This window comes from Schistocerca americana, chromosome 3, assembly GCF_021461395.2.
Source record: "Schistocerca americana isolate TAMUIC-IGC-003095 chromosome 3, iqSchAmer2.1, whole genome shotgun sequence".
In the NCBI taxonomy this organism is placed as follows: Eukaryota; Metazoa; Arthropoda; class Insecta; order Orthoptera; family Acrididae; genus Schistocerca; species Schistocerca americana.
In genome coordinates this window covers 918,172,715-918,197,806 of record NC_060121.1, presented here as the reverse complement: position 1 = coordinate 918,197,806, position 25,092 = coordinate 918,172,715, and the positions used below count along the sequence as shown (strand labels likewise).

Below are 25,092 nucleotides of genomic sequence, written 5' to 3'. Positions count from 1 at the left end.
GACAGTTTTTTTGAAAAAAATCTTCTATATCTATAAAGCTCTGGCAGGACTTGGCAGGGCAACTCAAATCTATCAGGAGTCTGCACTGCAGTACTCTACTGTTTGAGACTATAAGAGCTCCCCAGGTAAACAAACTATTGACTGCCAAGCTACTTGGAGACTATCCCATCAACAGTGAGCTGCATACTAGGTTAAATAGTGTTAAAATTGTAACATGCTGGGACGTTGTGGATACAAATGAACTGAAATAGGAATGGAAAAGTGACTTGAATGACTAGAGACAATTGAACTAAAGCACTGTAAGTGTTCATTGAAGTGATCAGCAAATTCACTCCTCCTTTTCTTTTTTTCTCTCTATCTCTCTGTCAGGTAAAAAATAAATTTGAACACACTCTATCTTAAGTTCATTTTAGAAGCACTGTATTTGGAAGAGTTTAGAGTTCACGATCTTCAAGAGCTTAGTCAGTACCATATTATTCTAAAATTACATAATAAATAGAAAAGATCAAAACGTCTTTAGTACTTTCCACCAGTCTCGCACAACTGTTAAAAGTGAAACCCTACGTTTTTTTCCCCACCAGTACAGTGAATTTTTCCTAGAGTACAATTATAATCAGCACAAAAGATGTTTGCCTCGGAAGATACCTGGTTTAGCTTTTGGTTGTTCCACAGGAATTAAGGCTGATGGCAGGAGCTCGATGCAGTAACAGCATTGGCCCCCAAATCATCTTCCTGAGCAGATCTCCCATTGCCTGTAAACCTCTGAAATACTCCTTGGCCTCAATCTGATCTCCCCTGTGATCAGCAGCAATCAGTATTTAACTAATTTATCTTTTGACACTAGGTGCAACAAGGAGCAGGACGTGCAATTGGCAGTATGATCTGACTGCTTTTTATGTCTGTAAATCATCTCAGTTGCCAACATGTGGAGAATCACTGCCTTGAGAAAAAGAAAGTGAAACAAAATGATTCACTTCTTCTTGCAGTAGTGCTAAACACACCATCTGCTGTACAGGAGAGGGTCACACCACATTTACATTGCCCCCAGTCTCCGGACTTATGCTCCTAGTAAAACATTGCCTCTGCCGCTTTGAGCGGGACATTGTTCCTGAATTGGTTTGCCCTTAGGGTTTACAAGCGATAGGAAATTGTGTGGATACAGTCAGCAACAGCTTCAAAATATTAGCAGGCCTACTATCGAAAGGTGGACAGCTTGTGCCTATACAAAACTCGTGCTCCTCGTGTCTCAGTTCTGCTCTGCTAACCTCGTAGCCAGCATCTCAAACCTGTCGGCATTTCTCAATGTGTCCACTAATTCTACATATGTTCAAATGCTTCTTTTGCAACTTCAGATGTGTAATGTTTAACTGAAAACTCATTGGGCCATGAGCCTATACAATTGACATCACACCTGTTCTGCAGAAATGTAGATTTATTTTCTGAAGCTTTTCCTGAAAAAGAGAAAATAACAGTGACCGCATGAAAACTTCTTACTACACTAGGTGGTGGTGCACAAGGAGGACTGTCAACAAGCCCGACATATTCATCTAGCATTGCCTGAAAATTTGAATCCACTGTTTGAGCTGATAGTCTTTTGGTTTCAGTGTATCATTTGAAGCTGTTCTGGGAGTTTATATTTTTAAAGTAAGGACTTCTATCTGGTTTCTCAAAGGTGCGAGTGGATCACTACCACTCACTTTGCCTCCACCCTCCATCTGCAAGCACGTGGTACATATTTTTCCACCAAGGATGACCAGAGTTTCACTTATGATGAAATAAGAAGGCACCTCAGCGGTGAACCCAGGATTCTTGGACACCACAGCAGACTTGTGACTGCAGGTTATGATGAACCCACAAAATACAGTGGCAGCACGAAACTCGAGGCTCAGAGCTGTGGGGAGAGGTCACAGGTTGCAACAGTGCAGCCAGACTTTGCTCGACATGGGTGGCGAAATGTGTGGCCTCAGCAGAGCACCGAGTGAGGTGGCACAGTGGTTAGCACGCTGGACTCACATTCAGCCATCCGGATTTAAGTTTTACATGATTTCTGTAAATCTCTCCAGGCAGTTACCAAATTTTAGGCAGAGGTTGCAAAACAACACTTTAAAACTTTATCTCTATCATTCCATTATCTAGTAATGTGTTGGAGAAATGTACACCTACATATTTCTGTGCAAACTTTTGTTTTGTTTATATTATCATGATGGTTGGTCTTCCACGTGTAAGTGGAAGACAAAATATTTCAGCATTTACAGGGGAAAGTAGTTATTTGAAATTCTGTAAAGTTGTTGTGCCAGGAAACACACAGAAAAAGACAAACATTTTGGTTTATGTATGCCTGATATCAGGAATTACATTTAAGTTATGAAGTACTACTAACTGCATGGCATAGAACTATATCGTCCATTTATGATATACAATAAGTTATTGGAAATTGAAGAAAAGCTTTGCTGAATCTCCTAACAGGACAAGAGCTTTTCCATAGATGTACTGTTTGCATAGTGTATTTATTACAGACAGGCAATCTGTCATCCTCCTGTATTCAAGCACTCAGTTAGTATTGCAAAAAATCATTCATGAAGCTACCAAATAAGTTGCGCCACACAATAACAGTGCAGTTAAAGTGTTTTTAATGTGATTCGAAATGAAGAGTGTCACGGACAATCAGTACATTTTGTTCACCATAGTAAGTAATAGAATTCTTTTGTCTCCAATAATACCATAAAGGAAAACTACCAGTGATGGAGTTCATCCCTCATGCAAAACAAAATGACATAATCTGCACACAAACAGAAAATAACCAACAATGTGTGATCTAAAAGTAGCCACTTAATTAAGATTATTTCTTTATTTTGTAGAGTGAGGAATACATGCAGTTCAGTAGCTGTCATTGACTTGTAGCTGAGAAGGAACACGAGCTACTGGTGTAACACAAGCCCATAGGAATGCATTGCCAAAATGGCATCAGAAACTGTTGAAAGGAAAAGCAATCTTTGAACTCCTGGCAGACTTCTAACAACTGTTATTTTGTGGACAGCCCCAAAGTCAATAACTAATTCTTACACCTACAATAATATTCTTCTAAGTGCTGACAAATCTTTGAGCGACAGAGGGAAGCAGTGCTGAAAGACTTCAAAAATGTTCAGCACAGGATGAGGTTGTCCACTCAGGCAGCCACAGAAGTTTTTATAAACTGCAATTCTGTGGTGTATGGAAGCATGTAGTTGACTTGAGTGCCATCTGAAACTAATTGGGTGCAGAGGGCTTAATGCCATCCAGGCCTTGTGAGTCTGCAGTGGAGCACCAACACTTTCCACATATTAGGCTATATGGTGTCAGTGTGCCAAAAATTATGGCTGTCCCATCTGTAATAACAAGCTGTCCTTTTTGCAATATACAGAGGGTTTCACTCAGGCCTCCGCAGACTGTAATTATCCTTCCAACTTTGTACAGAAACTGATCTCCAGTGCCTTATCTCTCCAGTCTCCTTTCCGACCACGGCAAGCATTCCCCACATGACTCAGTGCCACCCAGGACTAGAGCAACTGAATCACACTCTCCTCCCGTGTTTTGACTATCTCTCACCCTGACTTGAAATTAGGAATGTCCTACCTACTAGTAGCCCCCCCCTCCCCCCCTTCCCCACAGTATTCTGCTGCCCTCTGAACTTATACAATATCCTTGTTCATCCCTACACAACCTCTGCTTCCAACACCCTTGCCTCATGGCTCATATCCTGTAGTAGACCTAAAAGCAAGACCTGTGCTATGTATCCTCCAATCATCACCTACTCCAGTCCAGTCACAAGCATCACCTATCCCATCAAAAGAGGGTTATCTAGGAAGCTATTTGAGAAATCTACAAACTAAGCTGTAACCACTGAGCTTTGTTCTACACGGGCGTGACAACCAACAAGCTGAACAAGCTGTCCAGTCACCGACAAACTGTGGCCAAGAAACAGGTGGGCCACTCAGTTGCTGAGCATGTTACCCAACACAGAATTCTTCATTTCAATGACTGTTTCACAGCCTGTGCTGTCTGAATCCTTCCTACCAACATCAGCTGTTCTGAGTTGCACAGATGTGAAATCCCTGTGATAGCCTATGTTCCCGTAATCCCCCTGGCCTCAACCTTCATTAGTCCCTATCCTTCACCCACCTTTCCTCGTCCCTGTTCCTACTCCAATACTATACGACCTTCTATTCCACCATTGCACCCACTAGTCTCTCTCTCTCTCTCTCTCTCTCTCTCTCTCTCTCTCTCTCTCTCTCTCTCCCCCCCCCCCCCCCCCCTCACTCTCCTCTGCTTCTCTCTTTTTTCCCCCTCTACTTCTCTTATTTTTCGACTCTCCCCATCCTGTTTAACATCCTGACTGCACCTAGCTGCCCTATCCATGTCCCTGCATACTCCTGCAAGCAGCATTTTACAATCATGCAACCCTGGTATCCTTCCGCCTCACCTACCAGATGCTTCTCCCGCCATGTACTGTTGCTCACAGTCTGGCTCCAGCAGCCATAGACATTGGTCATCCTTTGTGTGTGTGTGTGTGTGTGTGTGTGTGTGTGTGTGTGTGTGTGTGTGTGTACATTTTCTTATTCAGAAGAAGACATTTTGGCCAAAAGCTTTCTTATTTGGCAGTCTTTTTGTTGTTTCTGTCTGCGACTCAACATCTCCTCTGTGGAGTGAGTATCAGTCTGTCATTTTCATAATGTTGTCAAAAAGAAAATAAAGGTTCAGGTGTTTTTTTTTTTTTTTTTTTTTTTTTTTTTTTTTTTTTTTTTTTTTTTTTTTTTTGGGGAAATATCGCATCTTCTTAATCATACCACAAATCTGTGCACCTCGAAGATGCAATCCAAACTGTGTAATTTATCAGAGGTCGGATACTTGAACTTGATTGGTTTTTCATGTTTCATTTATGGTGAGATTATTAGAGCTGAACTTAGAAAGTGGAGTTTTGCTCATGGCATATTACCTGCCTGGTTCAGGGCTAATCACTTCATAACACTTAAAACATCTCCATCTTCCTTGCTTACGTAGATCTTTCAGGTGGTGGGATATTTCCTGCTGTACTTGTGTAGGAATTACAATATTATTGATACCAATCCCTGTTAGACATTTAACAAGTTTATTTGGGCTAGCTGATGGATACTTTTTTGTTCACAAATTCGTAGTGAATATGTGCAGCAATTACTTCGCTCAAGCCAATCAATATTTCTGGGTATTACTTTTTGATACAATTTTACTCCCCATCTCAGAAAAGTAGGCCAGCTCTTCTTTGGATATACAAACTTAGTTAACAGTTTGCGTTTTTTAATACTCTGGTCCACACAGAGGTGATGGTAAATATGTCAAGGAGGAGTAAATCATGTGGTGAAATAATGGCCTCATGTGGCCTAAATGGCTGGAAGCTAATGTCAGTGGCCCTGTGAGACTGTGTTGCCTCAATTTCTGCCAAAAAACTTGACCAACAAACTGCAAGTAGGGATTCCTGACTGAAAATGAAGGAAAAAAGGTCGTAAGGACATGTGTCCAGAAATGCATTGTTGCCATGGTAGATGGTGCTGACGAGTGAAATTTCCTCTGACTACATGCCAGGGCTGTAGCCCACAGATGATGATTTTGCAGATTGATGATGCCAGTTCTGGTAAAGATTGCTTTGTTGGTAAGGAGGACTGATGACAAAAATCCCATAATTGTGATGGTCTGGTGCAAACACCATTGACAAAATCCTTCTCGTAGAGGGAAATCTGCTGCTGATAGTCCTTGCATTCACTGCAGACGTTAGACATGGTAGTGGTTCTCATGTGGGATGCAGGTAATTGTACTTTGGCTTACACCGTGCTGGCAGGCCACTTGTCTGGAGCTTGTACTGAGGTTTGCCTCAGTATCCTGTAGAACCCAGTTGTCCAAATCCGGTGTATGCACAGTTCGACACAGCCCCGCACGTTCGTCCGCACCCACACAGGTTCCCAGAAAGGGCTTGAAATGTGTGATGTGGTTGGTGTCTGTGATGATACCTGTTTTAGTACAGGTTTCCATCTGCTTGGCTGTCCACAGACACCATCTTGGCTTGTTCCCGACATGAATACTGGATAGTTCTGCTGCTAACAGTATGCTGAGTCAATCACACATCCTGCAACACAGGAGGACAATGTGCATGTGGTCAGAGGAACTTTCATGTGTCAGTGCCACCTACCGTGGCACTATGTCTTTCCAGACACGCAGCATGAATGGAAATTTCTTTTCAGTCCGTTTGTGGTGTTTAAGTTGTTAAAGTAACCAATGCCCAGACTTTCCTTCAATGGACATTTAAGTGTGATGTACACTGCTGGCCATTAAAATTATAATACCATGAAAGGGACCTGCAGCAAACATCTAATTGGCATGGAGTTTACTATCTGCTCATATATGCAAATCATTACCATTTCAGCACAACCTCAAAAAGTAGTCTGGAGTAATGCTGTCTTCATTCTGCATACAAGTAAAGAAAACTCAGTGAGTTTATCATTCAGAAATCCCATTTGAATATCGGTTGTTTGTTAGATGGTTGTGTTATCCTTCATGTCATGTCGAGAAAAGCCCACCAGTACTCATTGGAATTTGACAGCTGCCTAGTCAGACTGGTTTATGTTTCCATAGTATTGCTGCTGCCATTGGTCCGGATTCCACAACTATGGCATTCACGAGTTGAGCAGAGTCATACTCAATACCAAGCAGGACCTCAACAACCGGAAGTGAGTTAGTACGAAAGGACAACATATTGTTCACTCTGCTGTGTGGTGTTGTACAACCCTGTCCTGTACCTTGTGTCAGGAAATGGGCTCGTTTATAGCAAGTCGCATATCCACAGGGACCGTACGATGACGTCTGGAACATCACAGACTGTCAGCACAGTGACTGTTGTGGCTTCCCTTAAAGTGGCAAGAGAAAGATGCATGCAGGTAGTGGGACATCCAGTGACAATAGTGAGCACGAGGGTGGCACCACGTCATCTTTTCAGACTACTCCCAGTTCTGTGTACAGCGTCATGATGAAAATATCCAAATATGGATGCTCCAAGGAGTATGAAAATTAGCAGATTGTGTTAGTCATCACCATACAGGCCCAGCACCTGATATAATGGTAAAGAGTGTGGCTGGTCCACAACATGATCACCTTGCTAAATGTGGGTGAGCAAAGAAAAAAATGTAGTCCGCATGCTAACTCGCAACATTGTCCGAAGCAGTTGCACACTGAGAATGCTGGTTAGCCTGCCGGTCAGTTCAGTGCAGCAGGACTATTGCCAGCAGTGTGTTGTGTGCATGCCAACTACTGTGTAGTCTTTCTCAAACAATTTTACAGAAACTGCTGTAACATTCACATGACTACCCTGCAATTCACTCTTGAGTTACTGGTAGAGGGTTCATTGAACCGCCTTCAGACTATTTCTCTACCATTCGAAACAGTGTGCAGGAAAAATGAAAATTTAAATGTGATCTCCGATTTCTCTTATTTATTACAATGATCACTTCTCCCTATGTAGATTAGCATCCACAAAATATATTCTCATTTGGAGGAAATAGTTTACTATTAAAATTTCATAACAAGATCTTTCCGCAATGAAAAATGCCTTTGTTCTAGTGATTGCCATCCCAACACGTGCACCACATCCAAGACACCATCTCGCCTATTTTGAGGTAATACAAAACGAACTACCCTTCTTTGAACTTTGTCAGTGCCCTCTGTCAATACTATCTGGTACATATGCCATACCCTGCAGCAATAATTCAGAAGAGGGCGGACAAGTGTAGTGTAGACAGTCTCTTTAGTAAACCTGTTTCTTCTTTTAAATGCTGTGCCAATTAACACAGTCTTTGGCTTGCCATCCCTTCAATGTCACTGAGTGGGGTAGTACACTGGATTCGCATTCAGGAGGACAATGGCTCAAATCCACATCCAGCCATCCAGATTTAGGTTTATCATAATTTTCCTAAGTCGCTTCAGATAAATGCTGGGATGGTTCCTTTTCTTTCTAAACTTGTGCTATGTGTCAGTAGATAATTTTCTTTGAATATAATATATATTTCAAAAATCCTACTACAAGTCGACACCAGTGATATGGGTCTGCAATTCAGTGGATTGTTCATACTTCCATTCTTGTGTATTACTATGACCTGTGTAACTTTTCAGTCTTTAGGCATGGATCTTTCGTCAAGTGAGCTGTTGCATAAGACTGCTGTGTATGGAGTTGTTATATCACCATACACTTGCAGGAACCTAACTGGTTTACAGTCTAGACTAGGGGGCTTGCCTTTATTAAGTGATTTAAGCTGCTTCACTGCACCAAGGTTATCCACTTCTCAGTTACTCATTTTGGCAGCTGCTATTGATTCAAATTCTGGAATATTTTCTTTGTCTTCTTTGCTGAAGGAATTTCATAAAACCATATTTAGTAACTCCACTTTAGTGCTCCTGTCATCAGTAATATTACCATTGGTTTCGCATGTTCAGGGTATTGGTTGTGTCTTGCCACTGGTGTATTTTATGTCTGACCACAATCTGTTTGGATTTTCTGCCAGATATCAAGACAGAGCTTTGTTGGGGAAACTGTTAAAAGTATCTCACATTGAAGTAAGCACTAAGTTTCGAGTTTCAGTAAAACATCACCAGTCTTGGAGATTGGTAAAGAAATGATTCTTTTGTTACTTGCGGCCTTGTGTGTCAGCTTTATATCCCTTTTTAACAATAAGAAATTTACAAATTTTAGAAAAACATAATTTTGCTACTACCATTTACAAATACAGGGTGTTACAAAAAGGTACGGCCAAACTTTCAGGAAACATTCCTCACACACAAAGAAAGAAAATATGTCATGTGGACATGTGTCCGGAAATGCTTACTTTCCATGTTAGAGCTCATTTTATTACTTCTCTTCAAATCACATTAATCATGGAATGGAAACACACAGCAACAGAACGTACCAGCGTGACTTCAAACACTTGTTGGATGAACCATTCGCAGAAGTGTACCCGTGGAGGCCAATCAGCTGCTGATAGTGCCTGCACACGCTGTACATGGTACGGAAACAACTGGTTCTCCCGTAGCACTCTCCATACAGTGACGTGGTCAGCGTTACCTTGTACAGCAGCAACTTCTCTGACACTGACATTAGGGTTATCGTCAACTGCACTAAGAATTGCCTCGTTGCAGGTGTCCTCGTCGTTCTAGATCTTCCTTAGTTGCGAGTCATAGGCTGGAATATTCCGTGCTCCCTAAGACGCCGATCAATTGCTTCGAACATCTTCCTGTCGGGACACCTTCGTTCTGGAAATCTGTCTTGATACAAACGCACCGCACCACGGCTATTGCCCCGTGCTAATCCATACATCAAATGGGCATCTGCCAGCTCCGCATTTGTAAACATTGCACTGACTGCAAAACCACATTCGTGATGAACACTAACCTGTTGATGCTACGTACTGATGTGCTTGATGCTAGTACTGTAGAGCAATGAGTCGCATGTCAACACAAGCACCGAAGTCAACATTACCTTCCATCAATTGGGCCAACTGGCGGTGAATTGAGGAAGTACAGTACGTACTGACGAAACTAAAATAAGCTCTAACATGGAAATTAAGCATTTCCGGACACATGTCCATATAACATCTTTTCTTTATTTGTGTGTGAGGAATGTTTCCTGGAAGTTTGGCCGTACCTTTTTGTAACACCCTGTATATCAACACTGAAATGATGTTGGTTTATGTGTTAGTATGTCTTAAAAATGGCGTTGAAGCTTACAAGTTTTTTAACTCTTTGCATTTTAAACAATTGGCCATTATGTTGGCAGTACTTTTTACATAAATTGTATTACATAAACAAACTTCTGCATTACTGGATTTTAAGCTGTTGAATTGACTGAACATAAACAAGTTTACATGGGTTTCACTTTGTACAGAATCATAATTTTATATAACAAATGAGATGATGAACTTGGTCTCCTCAGGCCATTAAGTTAACTTCAAATGATTTAAATAATGATTAAAATATGTGAAAGCAAAAAATATAAGTATAGAACAACATACTAAAAATTATCATGTACTTCACTAGGAATGTGTTATCATCTACTTTTATATGAATTTTATACAACAAGGATAAATCAAAAATAAATGAGATTTCTGTTTCTGAGTGCCTACTGTAGGAGGAGTGAGCTTGCACTTCTCATTCTTGGGAGGGGCCATTAGGATTTCCACATTCCCACTCAGTGAGGTTCATGAAGTCATAGCAGCAGATGCACCCTTGCACTGCACAATGCATAATTATAAAATTTCTTGCTTGTCAAGGAGGTCAAGTGACAGAAATTTATCAATGATTGACTGCACAGTTCATGAACCAAACATTGTCAAGGATTCGTATTTGCGTGACATGAAGAATTCAAGAAGGATGAGAATGAGTCGAAGATTAGGGACATGTTTGCTGCCCTCAGACCGACGTTATGGACGAAAACATTCACACAGTACGAGTCATCCTCAAAGAAAATTGACAGTTGAATGTATCTGAAATTGCAGAACAGGTCGGAATACGTTATGGGAACTGTCAAGCAATGATCAGAAACGACCTAAAGTCCCATAAAGTGTATGTCAGATATGTCCCACACTATTCGACCACAGAACAGATATTAAGATTTTTGGAGGTCTGACGGAGGCTTTCAGCAGTGATTGTGAAAGAAGGTGATCCATCTTTTAGTTGGTTCATCACCTGTGATGAAATGTGGGTCCACCACTACACTCTTGAGCTATAACAAGCCAGTGTGGTGTGGCAAAGGAAAGGGGAGACAGCCCTAGTGAAAGCCAAGACCTGGCTGTCAAATAGCAAGGTTCTTTCAACTATTTTCTTTGACCAGTGAGGCATTTTGATTGTTGTACATGAGCAATGAACTATCAGTGCTGCTTACCACTGTGAGCTATTGAACCAGGTGAGGGCTGCATATCATTGCAAAAGACAAGACCAACTGATTAGAGAGACCGCCCTCCCCCATGACAATGCAAGGCACCATGCTGCAACTCTAATGATCTCAAAACGTGAAGAAATGCTCTCCACTGAAATTGATCATCCTCCCTAAGCCCATGTCTATCGCCCTGCAACTTTCATTTGATTGATTCTCTTAGAGAAACTGTAGGAGGCCAACAATTTGAAGATACGAAGGCGTGGAGCAGTTCATGCGCAGTTGGATCCTGACACAGCCAACTTCAGTCTACGATGCTGGTATAAAACATCCTACCTTCTCACTGGATAAAATGTATTTCTAATGGAGGAAACTCTGCAGAAAAATAAATTATATTTGCCTTTTATTTTACAGTATATTTTTAAATAAAATCCTATTTATATTTAATTTACCCCCATAATATGCTCAACTATTAGCTAAAATTATTTTTAAAGGCTAACCTGTGGGTTATAAGTCTGTCGGTAGAAAAGATATTATAAACAGGTTAGAAAGCAGTATCAATGAATAATCTAGAAATAACATAATGCCTTTGTGTTGCAGTTGGTACATAACTGTTATGGAAGGAAAATGCCAAGTTAGATATGTTTTTGCTGTACTCTATCAGCTATTATTTTAGCTGTCCTGTGTTTCAATACTACATATTCTTGTTTTAGGTGCTGTGGCCGAGTACACCTGCACCTTAACCTGGGAAGTAGATATATAACCTGAAGGCCCTTATGTATTCCACCAAATGAAAGACTGCAATTCCATTTCAGCTCAGTATTCCCATAAAGGTAAGAGCTTAGACTGAAAAAAAAATAGTTATTGCATTTATCATTACATATTAAGTATTTGCTTGCACTCAGTGCAAGCTTCTTATAGTAAAAGAATTGTCTGGGAACAAATTCTAAAAAGTTTATGTATATTATTGTGTGTTTGTAAATTTAATATGTTTCAAACCAATATAATATATCTGTCCATAAGATTTATAACAATTGTATTTGTTTTTCATAATTATTGTAAGGTAAGTGGTTTCACCATTTTCATGTCAAAGCTGGACTAGAAAAGTAGAGAAAGAGATAATAGAGGAAGAGGAAGAAGAGGTTGAAAGGCAAAGAAAATGTTTCAGTCCTTGGCAGCTACAGCTGGGTATTAAATATACTTAAAAGCGTTAAGAAATTTTGTTTTTGAAGTTACTTAAAGTCCCACACTCAGTATATGAGCATAGGGGGGCAGATGCACCACCACTCGTGGCAATGTTCAGGAGAGGTGGTTTGCCATTGCCTTCCACTGATCTGATGAATGAAAGGAAGGGAGAGGGTGAAATTAACATCCCTGTCCAATGGATGGATCATCAACAACAATGTCATATGCTCTCACTTCATGAGACACTGTGGATAGATCTGGAATTTAATCCAGGACATTGGCACAAACACTGGTGATCAGGAGCTTAACATCACCATCTTCCTTTTCCTTGCTGGCTAACTTCTGGCAACGAAAATTTTATCCACCACCAAGATTCAAACATATAAACTTCCAAGTCGAGCACCACCACAGAAGAAACTATTGGTGCCCTCGGTTATGGAGGCAGGTTTAGAAAATTACATGTGATGCTAATTACATCCCTACATAGCACTCATCAAACTTTAGGTGAACCTAAAATTTAACGGAAATATATGAATCTTTTTTAATTCACTGCAAGTTTCAGAAATATTTCTTCTGACTCCTTGTGACAGTACAACAGGCTGTAAATGAAAAGGGAAGACCTTCTCTCCAATTTTAGTGAAGTATATAGCACTGACATTTGACATATGTTTATCAGAATGAAGGATAAGGAGGTATCATATACTGTGCTGTTCTATTAATGTAAATCTTCCATTGATTATATAATGTTCTTTTTCATGTAAATAATAATAGTAATAATAATAATAATAATAATAATAATAATATATTCAAATTTCCTTTCATGTGCACCAAAGCAGCTAACATTACATACTTAGAAGCTTTACTGACATACAATTAAATTTTACAGACATTATAGTAATTAACAAATATATAAAAAGGTAAACATTTACCTTGAATGTAGGGAAAGTTACAGCAGCACTGGGAAAAATGTTTATTCATATAATTACTGCTTGCAGGGAACTTCTTCCCTATGGTGTTGTCATGTGAGTGATAGGATGGGCATTTATCTTTAATTCTTCACTATGTTGGTACATATTTATAGCCCTGTCAACAAAGACCAAAAATGCTCGATTAGGGAGGAAAAATCATGTAGTCTCAAATTTGTACACAGTGCTAGGCAAGAGTGTTATGAACAACGTACTAAAAGCTCACTAATGTCTTTCTCGAATAACTTGAAAACTTCAGCTTCTAACAAAAATGTTTCTCAGTACAAAATAAAATAATATTAAATTTCCTACAAAAAAATACTATTAATTTTTTATCTAGGACTAATAGTTTTTGCATTCAGGGGAGGGAAAAATTGCAGATTATTAAAGATATTGTTCTAACAGTATAACATTAATGTTTATCTTTAAATGAAGTGGGTCAAATACAAACATTAAATGTGTGTACCACATGTAAGTGCAGTGGAACCATATTAAGGGATAAATTGTATTGTCTGTGTGTAACAGCATGGAGGGGGAGATGTGCGGGGTGGAAGCATGATAGGTTGCCGTATAGTGTTCATGCACTTCTCTCCTTCATAGGTCTGCAAACTGAAGCAGGTGATCCCCCTCACCTCTGTCTACCCCACTACAGCATTAGAAGCAACTAGTGGGTGTTTCATAAAGTTACACTCGCTGTCCACAGCGCGCCTTATGAATCGTTGGCAGTACAGTGTGCAGGGGGAGGAGGTGATATTGCACAAAATTATTTAACACTACACAGAATGAGGATATGAGTTATTAATAATCCTAACTTAGGTAATTCATATGGGCAGACTTTGTGTAATTTTTTTTTTACTCAGTTTTACATTGCAGAGGAGAAATTGATTCTTAGGCATCCCATATGGTAGCTGTGGCATTCTTCCGCCATGAAAGGTAACTTCCCCTAACATGAACACTGCTCGCTTTTTGGTTTACAGACAGACTATAACTCGTCAGAATTTCCTGTCCAGTTCTGTTATGCAAGGAGACAAAATAATTTCACTGAGTTCATTTTTATATCGTGGAGTTATTTTCGGTTTAATGATTACTTATTTGCCATTGCTAAGCAAGGTGTTACGTAAAATATGTTCCTGTGTGTTTATTTGTGTGTGTGATGTGTATTGATTTGTGTGCGTGTGATGTTGTCAGTGACCTATATATTGTTAGTGGGAAAGAAACTGGATTGGTAAATGTGGCACCCTTCCACGGTCTGTCATTGACAGGGTATCGTAAAGCTGCATAATTGTATTGTAGTTGCTTGGTAGTGAATTATCTATGACAAAATTTTTCTGCATTTCTCTCACCATTGATTCTGTTATTGATAGACTGCATAAATCTTTTTCATTTAGAAATTGCTGGTGCTTGTAGAGCAGGCTGCACTGAATGGAGCCACTTACCACATATACACATGATATCTTCCAAGATGGGTGTGAATATGTTTGATGGAAGGAACTGATTTTGTTCAGGCCTAGAACAGTAATCTGCTGTAATGCATTGCTTGATGTATGTTGCAATATCTGAAATTCTTTAACACCTAGGTGATCTATTTCTGTTGCAGAGGGAGATAATTTAAGCCTCTGGTCTTCTTCAGATTATGGGAGAGCTGAGGCTGGAGTGATGCATTTGATACCCCTCACACTGTGAAAAGTATCCCAAACAGTGAGTGTAGAGACAGTGAAATCGACATTGTTGAATACATATTGACAGCATGTCAGGAAATTTGGAAAAAGTTCTTCAATGTGGCAGACAGTTGAAAGCTCCAACTTTTGATCTTTTTTACATAATAGCTCACTTATCAACTGCAAATTATTCATTCAGTAAACTGAAAGTAACTTCACAGTATAAACACCAGATCAGTGAAATTACTTACTTGCATAAGAGAATTCGTGAACAGGAAATTCTGGGTAGGTATAATCTGTCAGTAAGCTGAAAACTGAGCAGCACTCATGGTGGGGATGGTGACTTTCCTGAAAGAACACTGCAGCTACCACATGGGATGACTGAGAATCAATTTCTCCACTAGCAGTATAAAACTGTGCACAGAGAATTACATAGATTCTCTCAATATGCATTACTGGTGTTAGTGTTATTAGTGACTCATATGTGCATTCAGTGTACTGTTCAAATGATGGGAAATCCAGGATGGAATGTCACAATTAGTCAATGTTACAATGTAGTGTTCATTCATTTTGTGCAAAATCAAACCCCATCCCCACTTCCCACACCCTTCCCTGCCCGGTTATGTCTGCACACTGCATTGCGAGTGATTCATAAGGTGCGCTGTGGATGGTAACTTTATGCAACATCCTGTAGTTGCTTCTTATGCTGTAGGGGGATAGATAGAGGGAAGGAATCACCTGCTTTAGTTTGCAGACCTATGAAGGAGCGAAGTGCAAAAACACAATCCAGCAACCTATCTTCTTTCACTCTTCTGCACCACATATCTCTCTCTCCACTCTGTTACACCCATGGAACATGTTTTATCCCTTAATACAGCTCTACTGCACATAGATGTAATACATACATTTAATATTTGTTTTTGACCCACTTCATTTAAAGATAAACATTAATTCTCTACTGTTAGAACAACATTTTAAAATAATCTGCAATTTTCCGTCTCCTGAACATGGAAACTGTTGGTCCTCAAGAAAAAAATGAAGAGGACCTTTTTTGTTGGAAATTTAATGTAGTTTAAATTTTTACTGGGAAGCATTTTTGCTAGAAGCTGTGGTTTTTGAGTTATTTGTGAAATGCATAAAAAAGTTTCTTTCAAACCCGCCCTACTCCAAAGCTCACATCATAGTGTTCTGACAATCAACATTTCTCTGAATATCTTCGTTTTAATTACAGTTAAATACAACTTGTGTGAAACAAACTTAGCAATACTCTTCATGTTTAACCCACTGATGATCCTCTCCTTTCTTTTCTACTTTGTAACTGACATTCGAGAAAAATAAAGTGCTATACACAGGTTTTAAAGTAATGCCATATTTACAGTATTTGCTTAACATATTTATTTGCTAATGTGTTCCTTGAAATTTTTATTGCACAGGAATCTACAGCAAACTCCTTCTTCAGGTTGTCTTGAATGATTATATCCATAAATTGTACAGTAGATTCCCTGTTTGTAATGTAATTTTCAATGTATTTTTTTTTGTCCATCACTGTAGCTGATTGGTCAACACTACAGAACCTTATGCAGGAGCCCTGGATTCGATTCTCGAAACTGCCAGAGATTTTTCCTTGGTGAGAGGAATGAAGCTGGAGTAAACTCAGCCTCGTGATGCCAATTGAGTAGCCACCGTATTGAGAGGTAGCGGCTCCCTGGGCGAAAGTCGATAACAGTTCGGAGTGTGGTATGCTGACCCCCTGCCGATCCCTACCGCATCCAGTGATGAATAACTGAGGATGACATGGCAGTTGGTTGATTGATGCGTATATATATATTTTCAGAAAAGTGTACACCTCTTTCAGTTATATGCTCTGTAATTTAGGGGCGGGGGGGAAATCATATCATAAGAGGTAAGAGATAGTAACAACACTAATTTATGTTCTTTGAAATGAATTATATGTTAATTTTTTGTATCTGAACATTGCTGTGATATTTTGTGTTTATTATTATTATTATACACATTTGTTCCTCTAATCACAAGTCTTGTTGTGTTTATGTTGTTGTGTAATACTTGTTGTTGTTCAACCTGTACATCATTTTTAAAGAAATAAAACTGTACTTGAAAATGACTACGAGTAAAACCTACTACTGGGCTTGCAAAGGGTGACACCATCAAGATGTAAAGACAACGCAGATATTACATAGGCCGGTTAATTAATTTTAATGGGAAACTGTTATTTGCTTGATCTGCTTTTTAACATTTGGGAAAAAGTTTAGTGCTTGTTCATGTTTTTCACACATTTTACACATATTTTGACAACATATCAATGTTCTGTATTAGTACAGTGGCTGTTCTAAAAATACATGTTGGTTTAGCTACTGAGGATAATCTATTTGATTGTGGAGCAATCCTCATTTTTCAGAATGTCGTCTAATAGGATTCACTCTGTAAACAAAGGCCAAACATATATAAAACTGATTTATATTGGGTAATACGCTGCGAAATTTTAATACAGTCTCATGGAAATCTAAGCAGCTGAAAAAAAAGAAAAAAAAATGTATGTAATACTCTCACGGAAATCTAAGAAGCTTAAACAAAAAAAATTGTATCTAATACTCTTTTTGTGTAATATTTTCTTCTGCTTTTCTTTGTGATATCTTAATTTCTTTTCACTTTTTATTTTATATAAATTATGGAAACACTTTGACAAAAAGACTTTTTAAAGAATGTGTGCAGTGCAGTGTCAGGACTGTGTGTTGAAAATGACAAAATCTTTTGTTGTGATAACCCTGAGATTAATATGCTGTACTACAGATGTGTCAGTGTTGCACCAAGCGTTACACATTTGTTGAACTCTTACTGTTCTTGCTGTATTCAAGATTTATGCAATTTTTCTACAACTGTTTCTTGGATGATACTAACAATCGTATTTTTAATCATGGAATTTTCTCTATTATTTTCAGACTGTATGGCTATGTCTGGCTTCCATATCTTTTATGCACACGGAGAAGGAGGGCAAACATTTTTCCCTTTAATTGTTCGAGTTTTGGTGCAGTATATAAGATTTTTACTTCTTAAGTTAACTGGTTATTTTGCTTCATTTTTGCCCAGTTATTTGCATAATTTCAATTTATGTGTTTCATTTTTGAGTATTTCTTCTCTCTCATATATAATCTCCCGCCCTCCCCTCCCTCTCCCTCTCCCTCTCCCTCTCCCTCTCCCTCTCCCTCTCCCTCTCCCTCTCCCTCTCCCTCTCCCCCTCTCCCCCTCTCCCCCTCTCCCCCTCTCCCCCTCCTCCTCCCAGTCCCTCTCATCCTCTTCTTCCCCCCCCCCACCCCCCCACCCCGCTCTCTGTCCCCCCTCCCCCTTCTTTGTGAGATGGAAAATGATGTGTATCTTTCACCTTTGCCCTTCATTTTCTGTTTGTGAAACTGTCTATAAAACTTGAAACTGTTCTATAACACATGAACAACTGTATAAATAGTAACCAAATAATTAAAAGCTTGTTTACAAAATGGATTGGATTGTATTTTCCAGACAGATAATTCTGTGCTAGTAACAGAACTTCTGCAAATGAGTTGAAGTTACATAAAAATTGAGTGTCCGCAGTGGGCAAATCATAACCTACTGAAGCAAGTGTGAACTGTGGTTGTGGTGCTGACAGATAAGCGAATGTACAGTGCCTTCATTATTTTGATTCTCAGAACGTTAATCATATAGCATCAATCAGCTGGCAAACACAGCTTGTGATCTGCAAAAGTCATAGAACTATTTTTAATAGAGACAATGGTTTAAAAATATTTCCACTAGCTAGTGCTCCACAACTTTGTAGATACATATTAAAAATCCTATTGTACTCCCATCAGCTGAATAAAAAGCCTTATTACTGCTACCAGATACAGTTGTTAAAAAGTTAACCTCAGGCAAAAGAAGTTGTTAGTAACAGTATCTGCCCGGAGATGTTAATGACTTTCCATCTCTTTCTGCCTAATATCAAAAAGATGACCATAATATCAGTATACAGTACGTAAAAGTTAAACATTGTTTAGGAGGTGCAGTGTTTTGGTAACATAGTAGTACAACAACACACTTACTCTCTAACAATGAAATTTCCGGGTTATAATACCAACAGTTTCACGAAAAGAATAGATTTCCACTCATCCTAAAGATGATGCATTTGGGTCGCAGGCAGGTACAATGAAAAGACTGTTACACACTGTGCTTTTAGCCAAAGCCCTCTTCAGGAAAGAAACACACACAATTCATACAAGCAAGCACACCTCACACGTACTCCTTCTGGCTGCTGCGGCCAGAATGCAGTGGTGATGTACCGAGCAGAAGGAGCAATCTGGAGTGGTTGGGGAAGGGGGAGGGATATCGTGGTACAAGTGGGGGAAAGGAGTCGGGTCTGCAAGACAGAGCACGCAGAGACAATACGGTGGCCACTCAAGGCTGCCTGCCATGGTGTCTGGAAGCTGTGTGTGAGGGAAGAGGAGGATGAGTAATGGAAAAGCTGAGCAGCAGAGACAGGAAAAGACCAGTGGCATTGGCAAAGAGTGGAGCACAATGTGGGTGGGCGATGTGAATAGGGAGGAGGTGAAAGAACAGAGGGGATGGGAACTCTTCTCCACAACTGAAATTGTCCCAGCTTCAACCTGAGGTAACCTATTGTCCCTGCACATTCCACCCAACATTTTTCACCTCCCTCTGCCCTTACGCCTCCCCCACCCTCGTTGTGCTCCACTCTCTGCCGGCATCACTGGTGTTTTCTCCTCTCCGCTGCTCTCCCATTCCCCCTTTCCGTCCCCCACACTTCGGCAGGCAGCCTTGTCTGGCCACTGTCTAGTCTTTGTTTGCTCTGTCTGTCAGCCCTCACTCCTTTCCCCTACTTGTACCATGGTATCCCTCCCCCTACACTGCGCCACTCCAGATTGCTGCTTCCACTTGACATGACACCATTGCATTCTGGCTGCAGCAGCTGGAGAGAGTATGTGTGAGATGTGCTTGCTTGTATGAATAGATGTGTCTGTGTTTTTTTTTCTTTTCTGAGGAAGGCTTTGACCATAAGCTCAGTACATAACAGTCTTTTCGTTGTGCCTGTCTGCAACTCAATGTGACATCTTTGTCGTGAGTAGCAATTATCCTTCTCATAATATTGTTGACATCTACTCTCTAGATGTTTATGAAGCTGTGTAAAATGAAATGGAACAGCATGTCTATATCAAAACAGATACCGAGACCAAAACAACTTCATGTACTCGATGACTTGCAACCACTGAAACTGGTAATAATAATAAACTTTACTGTTGCATCTGTATCGTAATTGATGTAGGCTGCAGACATCGAGCAGAGATGAAGAGACTAGTGTGGAGAGCTGCATCAAACCAGGCTTTTGACTGAAGACCACAGAACAACAATCATAGCTGCTGCTGATGATGATTTTCAACATTGTTTTTATTTGCATGTTTCTACTCATTTTGCATTTGCTTCTAAACACTGAAGTGTTTAATTTATTAGTGATGAGAGTGATATATTGACTCTTTTTGTCAAGTAGGAAGGTAAACTTTTTTTTTTTAGAAAAACTAGTATTAGTTTTTTCCTAAAGTTACATGTTACTTTCTCAGATGAAGAAAACTTTAAAAATAATGTTATAAAACTATGAGTTATAATTTGCTCTTTGAATGTTCTGCAAGCTTCTGAGAATGTATAGGAAAGCTGAATAACATTATTTGTATAGCTTTATTTTCATTGCTAGTATTTTTAGTCAAGAATATTACTCTATTTCTTTTGAAGCTATAAATGTGTTTTCAGCTGTCTTGTTTTTCTTCAAATCTGTTGATAGGAGAACCAATAAGGCACACATTGTAAGTATATGCAGCAGAAATAAAGCTGTTCATATCTAAGTGGTTAGATAACAACTCACAATAATTGCTATCTCATTTTGTTTTACGAATATACCTTTAACTAAAAATAATGATTTTTTTTAAAAAAAACCTTCCCGCTTTTGGTCATATGGGTAGGTTGTTGTGATAATTTCATCAAGGGAATTGTAGCTGGTAAGTTATGACATTAATTTTTCAGCTGCATATCATGTGTACTTTGTTCTTTTTTGCTTCCATGGCAGTTTTTAATTTTTTTTTTGATGAGTCGGAAACAGGGAATTAGCAAAATTGGCATGGGGACTGTGCAAAAAAACAATGCCCATATTGTCTGGTGTCTGAGAGCATTCATTATTTATCCATCATGCTTATTAAGGTTTGATCCCATGATGCTCAGGTTCAAGTACAACCAATGCTCCTCGTGAAACGCTGAATGATATGATGCAATAATATGTTTACCTTATATTTGAGAGATCTGATGACAAGTTATGTTTTCACTGTCATCAAATACAATTTTTGTATTGATGTGTGCAAATGCTGAGATGATATGAAATAATGTCAAAGGATATTCAGTTGTCATTTACTGTAAGTTTTGAGTAATTATTTATTTGTATTCTCATTTATGATTATCATAAATGTGTGCATGAAGAATGCTAGATTTTGTATAATGTACTTTCTGAAAATGCGGCAGTGCTGTAAGAAATTGTAATCATTGGTTTAGTCTCCCTCATGCTACTGTATTTTATCTTTACCCTCTGTTAATATCCTGTTTTCTTAGTAGAACCATTTTTTGTTTGTCATTTATGTAAATTGTAGGTATTTCACCACCAATAACATCATTTTCAAAACTGTACTACAAGAATTGATAATTTAGTAATTCTGCTGTAAAGTATTAGAGAGTAAAACATTAGAGAGTGTTATATTTAATATCCTGAAAGTGATAGTCATTTAGTTGGTCCCTAAAGAGCAACATGCAGTAGCTATGAGATGAGGAAGTGGGCATGTGGAAGAGATGAAGTAATAAATTGGATGTAGAAGCCAATTCACATATGTGCCATACACATTGATTCCTAAGTAATTATATTCCCAGAGCTGCGTATGTTGTGAAGTCTTATAATAAAATTGAAGTAGTGTGACATTTAAATATTCTTTGCACATCATGTGCCCATTCTCCAAATATCAGTCATATAACATTTTGTCCTTTGAATTACATTGGTCTACAGTTTAAAAAAATGATTTCACATACTTTGCTTGACACCCTGTAGTATTTTTGGTGTTACATTTTACCATGTAGTTTTTTACATCAAAACATTTATGACAGACTTTACATCATCTCATTTTTAGCAATTCATAGTTTTTTGCATTATGGTTAATTTGAAGGCAATTGAATGTAAATTCATAATAATTTGTTTGGCCAACAAGAATTTTATAATGCAGATGTGTAATGTAACCCCATTTTTCTCTAATTTTGCAGGAATGTATTCACCTGAAGTTGGAAGAAAGTTCGTCAAATCTTGTGGTGTAGGGAATTTGACCAGATCATTACACATGCCAGAGACAAGACTTTATGCTTGTGATGATGGAAGTACACCAGACATGCTCTCATGTATAGCCTCAAGTGAGAGACCTTTCAGCCAGAAATTCACTTGTGATCAGTGTGGTAGGAAATATTACTGGAAAGGTTCATTAACTAAACACAAACAGCGGGAATGTGGGAAGGAGCCACAATATGCATGTTCCCTTTGTTCATATAAATCAAAGCAAAAAGGTAGTCTACAGAGACATGTGCTTAGAGTTCATGAAGGATCTATATTTTTGCCTATATCATCAGCAAGCAATTTATGGTGTGACTCAGAAGCAGCATGATGTTTTCTCAACTTCAGTTAATTACTATACTGAAAACAGTCCTTCCTATCTGTGTGTTTGGGTGGGGGAGGGAGTGATGATCTGCTGGCTCTGACTTTATTCTGCATGACTTTTTGCTTTGATACCATGTTATTTATTTTGAGTGTGCATAACAAAAGACTTTCTTCCTTTACACTAGAGAACAAATTCTAGAAAGACAAATATTTAGAGAGGAGTGATAGCTATTGGTATTACACATGATTTACAACTCAAAAAAGAACACTATGGAGTGTTGCATTGGAAGCAGTAGACTGAGTAACAAAGAGGACCTTGCAATGACAGAAAAGTAAGAGGCAAAACAATATCATAGTTATGGAGCAACATCATGACAACATACAATTTATAAAACTTTGTTTGCAACAAACTGACTTTTTATGTATTTGTATATGTATAGAAAGTTCTGGTCGAATTTCATAATCTCTCTCTCTCCCTCCCTCTCTCTCTCTCTCTCTCTCTCTCTCTCTCTCTTTCTCTCATCATGCCTGCCTCCATACACAGTGCTTTATTCCTAAATAATTTTAATTTATGTACTGAGTCAATTGCTTGTGTAAGTACAAATGTTATTGAGAAACAATGCTTAGAATCTTACATTTGTGTGACAAATGTGAAACCCATTTTGAAGAAAAATGTATTGCTAACTATGTATAATAAGTATGCCTTGCAACTGTGCATGTCAGCTGCGTTCTGTATCTGTACTAGAGTAAGTTGTGTGTATCTCATGCGCCTCTTCCCCTTCTATCGGCACTTCATGCTTCATCTCTTTGTCTTCTTCTCTTCATACTAACTTCTCTTTTGTAATGTTTCATTCGTTATTGCCACTTTGGAAGTTACAAGGGCTTAGCTATTTTGTTTTGGCTCTTCTAGCAGTGTCGTATGCTAGTGCGGCAAGGGTACTGCAGAAATGTACTTGCAGAAAAGGAAAATAAAGATTACATAATAATTATTCTTATTTTGGCCATGCAGACAGACATATCAATTACATATTTGTTTCCTAAAGTAACAATTAAAACTTTATTTTTACAAAGTGATAATTAAAACTTTGACTTCCTCATGCGGTGTCATACTTTTGTAGTCAGGACTTAGTTGGCAGGTAGTGGTTGCCACATATCTGTGGCTGCAGTCTGTACTGGAATGGTTCACTGTGTCCTACTGACGGTCACTGCTTGGGGCTACAAGCAGAATCATGCACGATCTATTGGCAGATGTCAAAATGCCTTACATCAGGCCAACAACCAAGTGTCCCACACTAGGAGGATCACTCCCCTAGCATTCTGCAAAATTTGCTCTGGGCATGTCCCTTATATTTGATTGCCCAGCTCAAGCTGTGGGCTTGCTCCTTACATTTGATTGCCCAGCTCAAATTGTTCCAGCAATCAAATTATTCCAGAATTTAAATCAAATTATTTGTCAGCACTCTTGTTGCTGTTGTGTGATGCCTTCTTTTCCCATGCTAAAAGAAACTTGCTCTCACCAAAAATATTCCTTTTTAAAAGCATTCTGTTCATGACTAATGTTTAGTTTAGCAGTATCTTTAAAACTTTGTGTCCTGTTGTGTAGTTAATCGTGTCATATCCCTTTGGCTGGCACCTTCCTTGTAATGTTATTGCCAATGTACAAGGCAATAACAATCTTCGGTGTGGTTATTTGGACGTGGGCCTTTAATGTCTGTCTGGAAGCTGTCTGCAACATCATTGCCTAATGTGGACCCTGTGCTTTTTCTTTGTCACTCGGCAGACACATTACAATTTGTGGCATTCTTTTTGTCATATTTTATTCATGTGACTCTCAGTCTTTCATTGCATTTCCCGTGTTGAAACCTGTATCTCGTATTCCTCTGTCATCAGGTTAAATAAAGCAGTTCTTCAGTCTCTGGACTTTTACATGAAAGGAAATTTGTACATGTCAAACTCTAACCTTCCATCCTTTTTCTTGTGTTTTGTCACTCGCTTCTCGCCTTGATTAGTTGACAAATTTACCTCATACTTTTATAGTAAGTTTTTTTTTAATTTCTCTTGTTATAACAGCATATTTCTATTTATAAATGTCTGATTAAATGATAGTTTCATATCAGAAAGATGGCGTTTCAAATCCCTGTCCCATCACACCATCAAGAGTAGGTTTTTGTACTTAGCTTGTACCTGACACTCTGTTTATTGGAAGTATGTAATGGATGCTGTGCCCACAATTTTTTACACTAAATTTATCATAAAAATATTTGGTATGAGTTGGTCTGCTGGGCTTGCAAATTTAAAGTTTTGTGATTTAATCGTATTTATGATGCTAGAATCATTATATGTAGAGGAGAGCATTCATTACCTGGATACCAGTAAACAGAAACTTCAGTTTCGTGAAAGCATTCCAATTGTCAAATTCTTTTTGAATGTGTGCCATGTAGAAGTTTCACTAACACAGGGCTGGCTAGTTCGACCTGTTTCCCCCTCCCTGCCAGCCATAATAATTTCTGTTCTGTTTTAATTTTTTGTCCTTGGCTTTTGACAGATCATGCTCTTGCATTGTTCGCAATGGTGACTATACATAATGCATTGTTTTTATTGTTTCTGATAATCTTAAAATAATAGACCAAT

General features: G+C 38.8%; 1 protein-coding gene and 1 long non-coding RNA gene across 4 annotated transcripts in view; both read left to right on the top strand.

The window, feature by feature from the left end:
• The window catches only part of LOC124607145, a 118,992-nt gene extending 101,932 nt beyond the window's left edge, over positions 1 to 17,060 (top strand). Inside the window, exons 2-3 of the long non-coding RNA XR_006978781.1 lie at positions 11,635 to 11,754; positions 16,281 to 17,060. This is a non-coding gene — a long non-coding RNA (uncharacterized LOC124607145). The remainder of the gene's footprint in view (positions 1 to 11,634; positions 11,755 to 16,280) is intronic.
• Positions 17,061 to 21,940: 4,880 nt separating this feature from the next.
• LOC124607511 (zinc finger and BTB domain-containing protein 6-like) overlaps positions 21,941 to 25,092 on the top strand; it is a 49,525-nt gene continuing 46,373 nt past the window's right edge. For 2 of the 3 annotated variants that reach the window (XM_047139900.1, XM_047139899.1), the window contains exon 1: positions 21,941 to 22,262. In XM_047139900.1, the coding sequence (XP_046995856.1) occupies positions 21,968 to 22,262 (295 nt within the window). In that variant the 5' untranslated portion in view covers positions 21,941 to 21,967. The remainder of the gene's footprint in view (positions 22,263 to 25,092) is intronic. The other variant, XM_047139901.1, reaches the window with a different exon arrangement.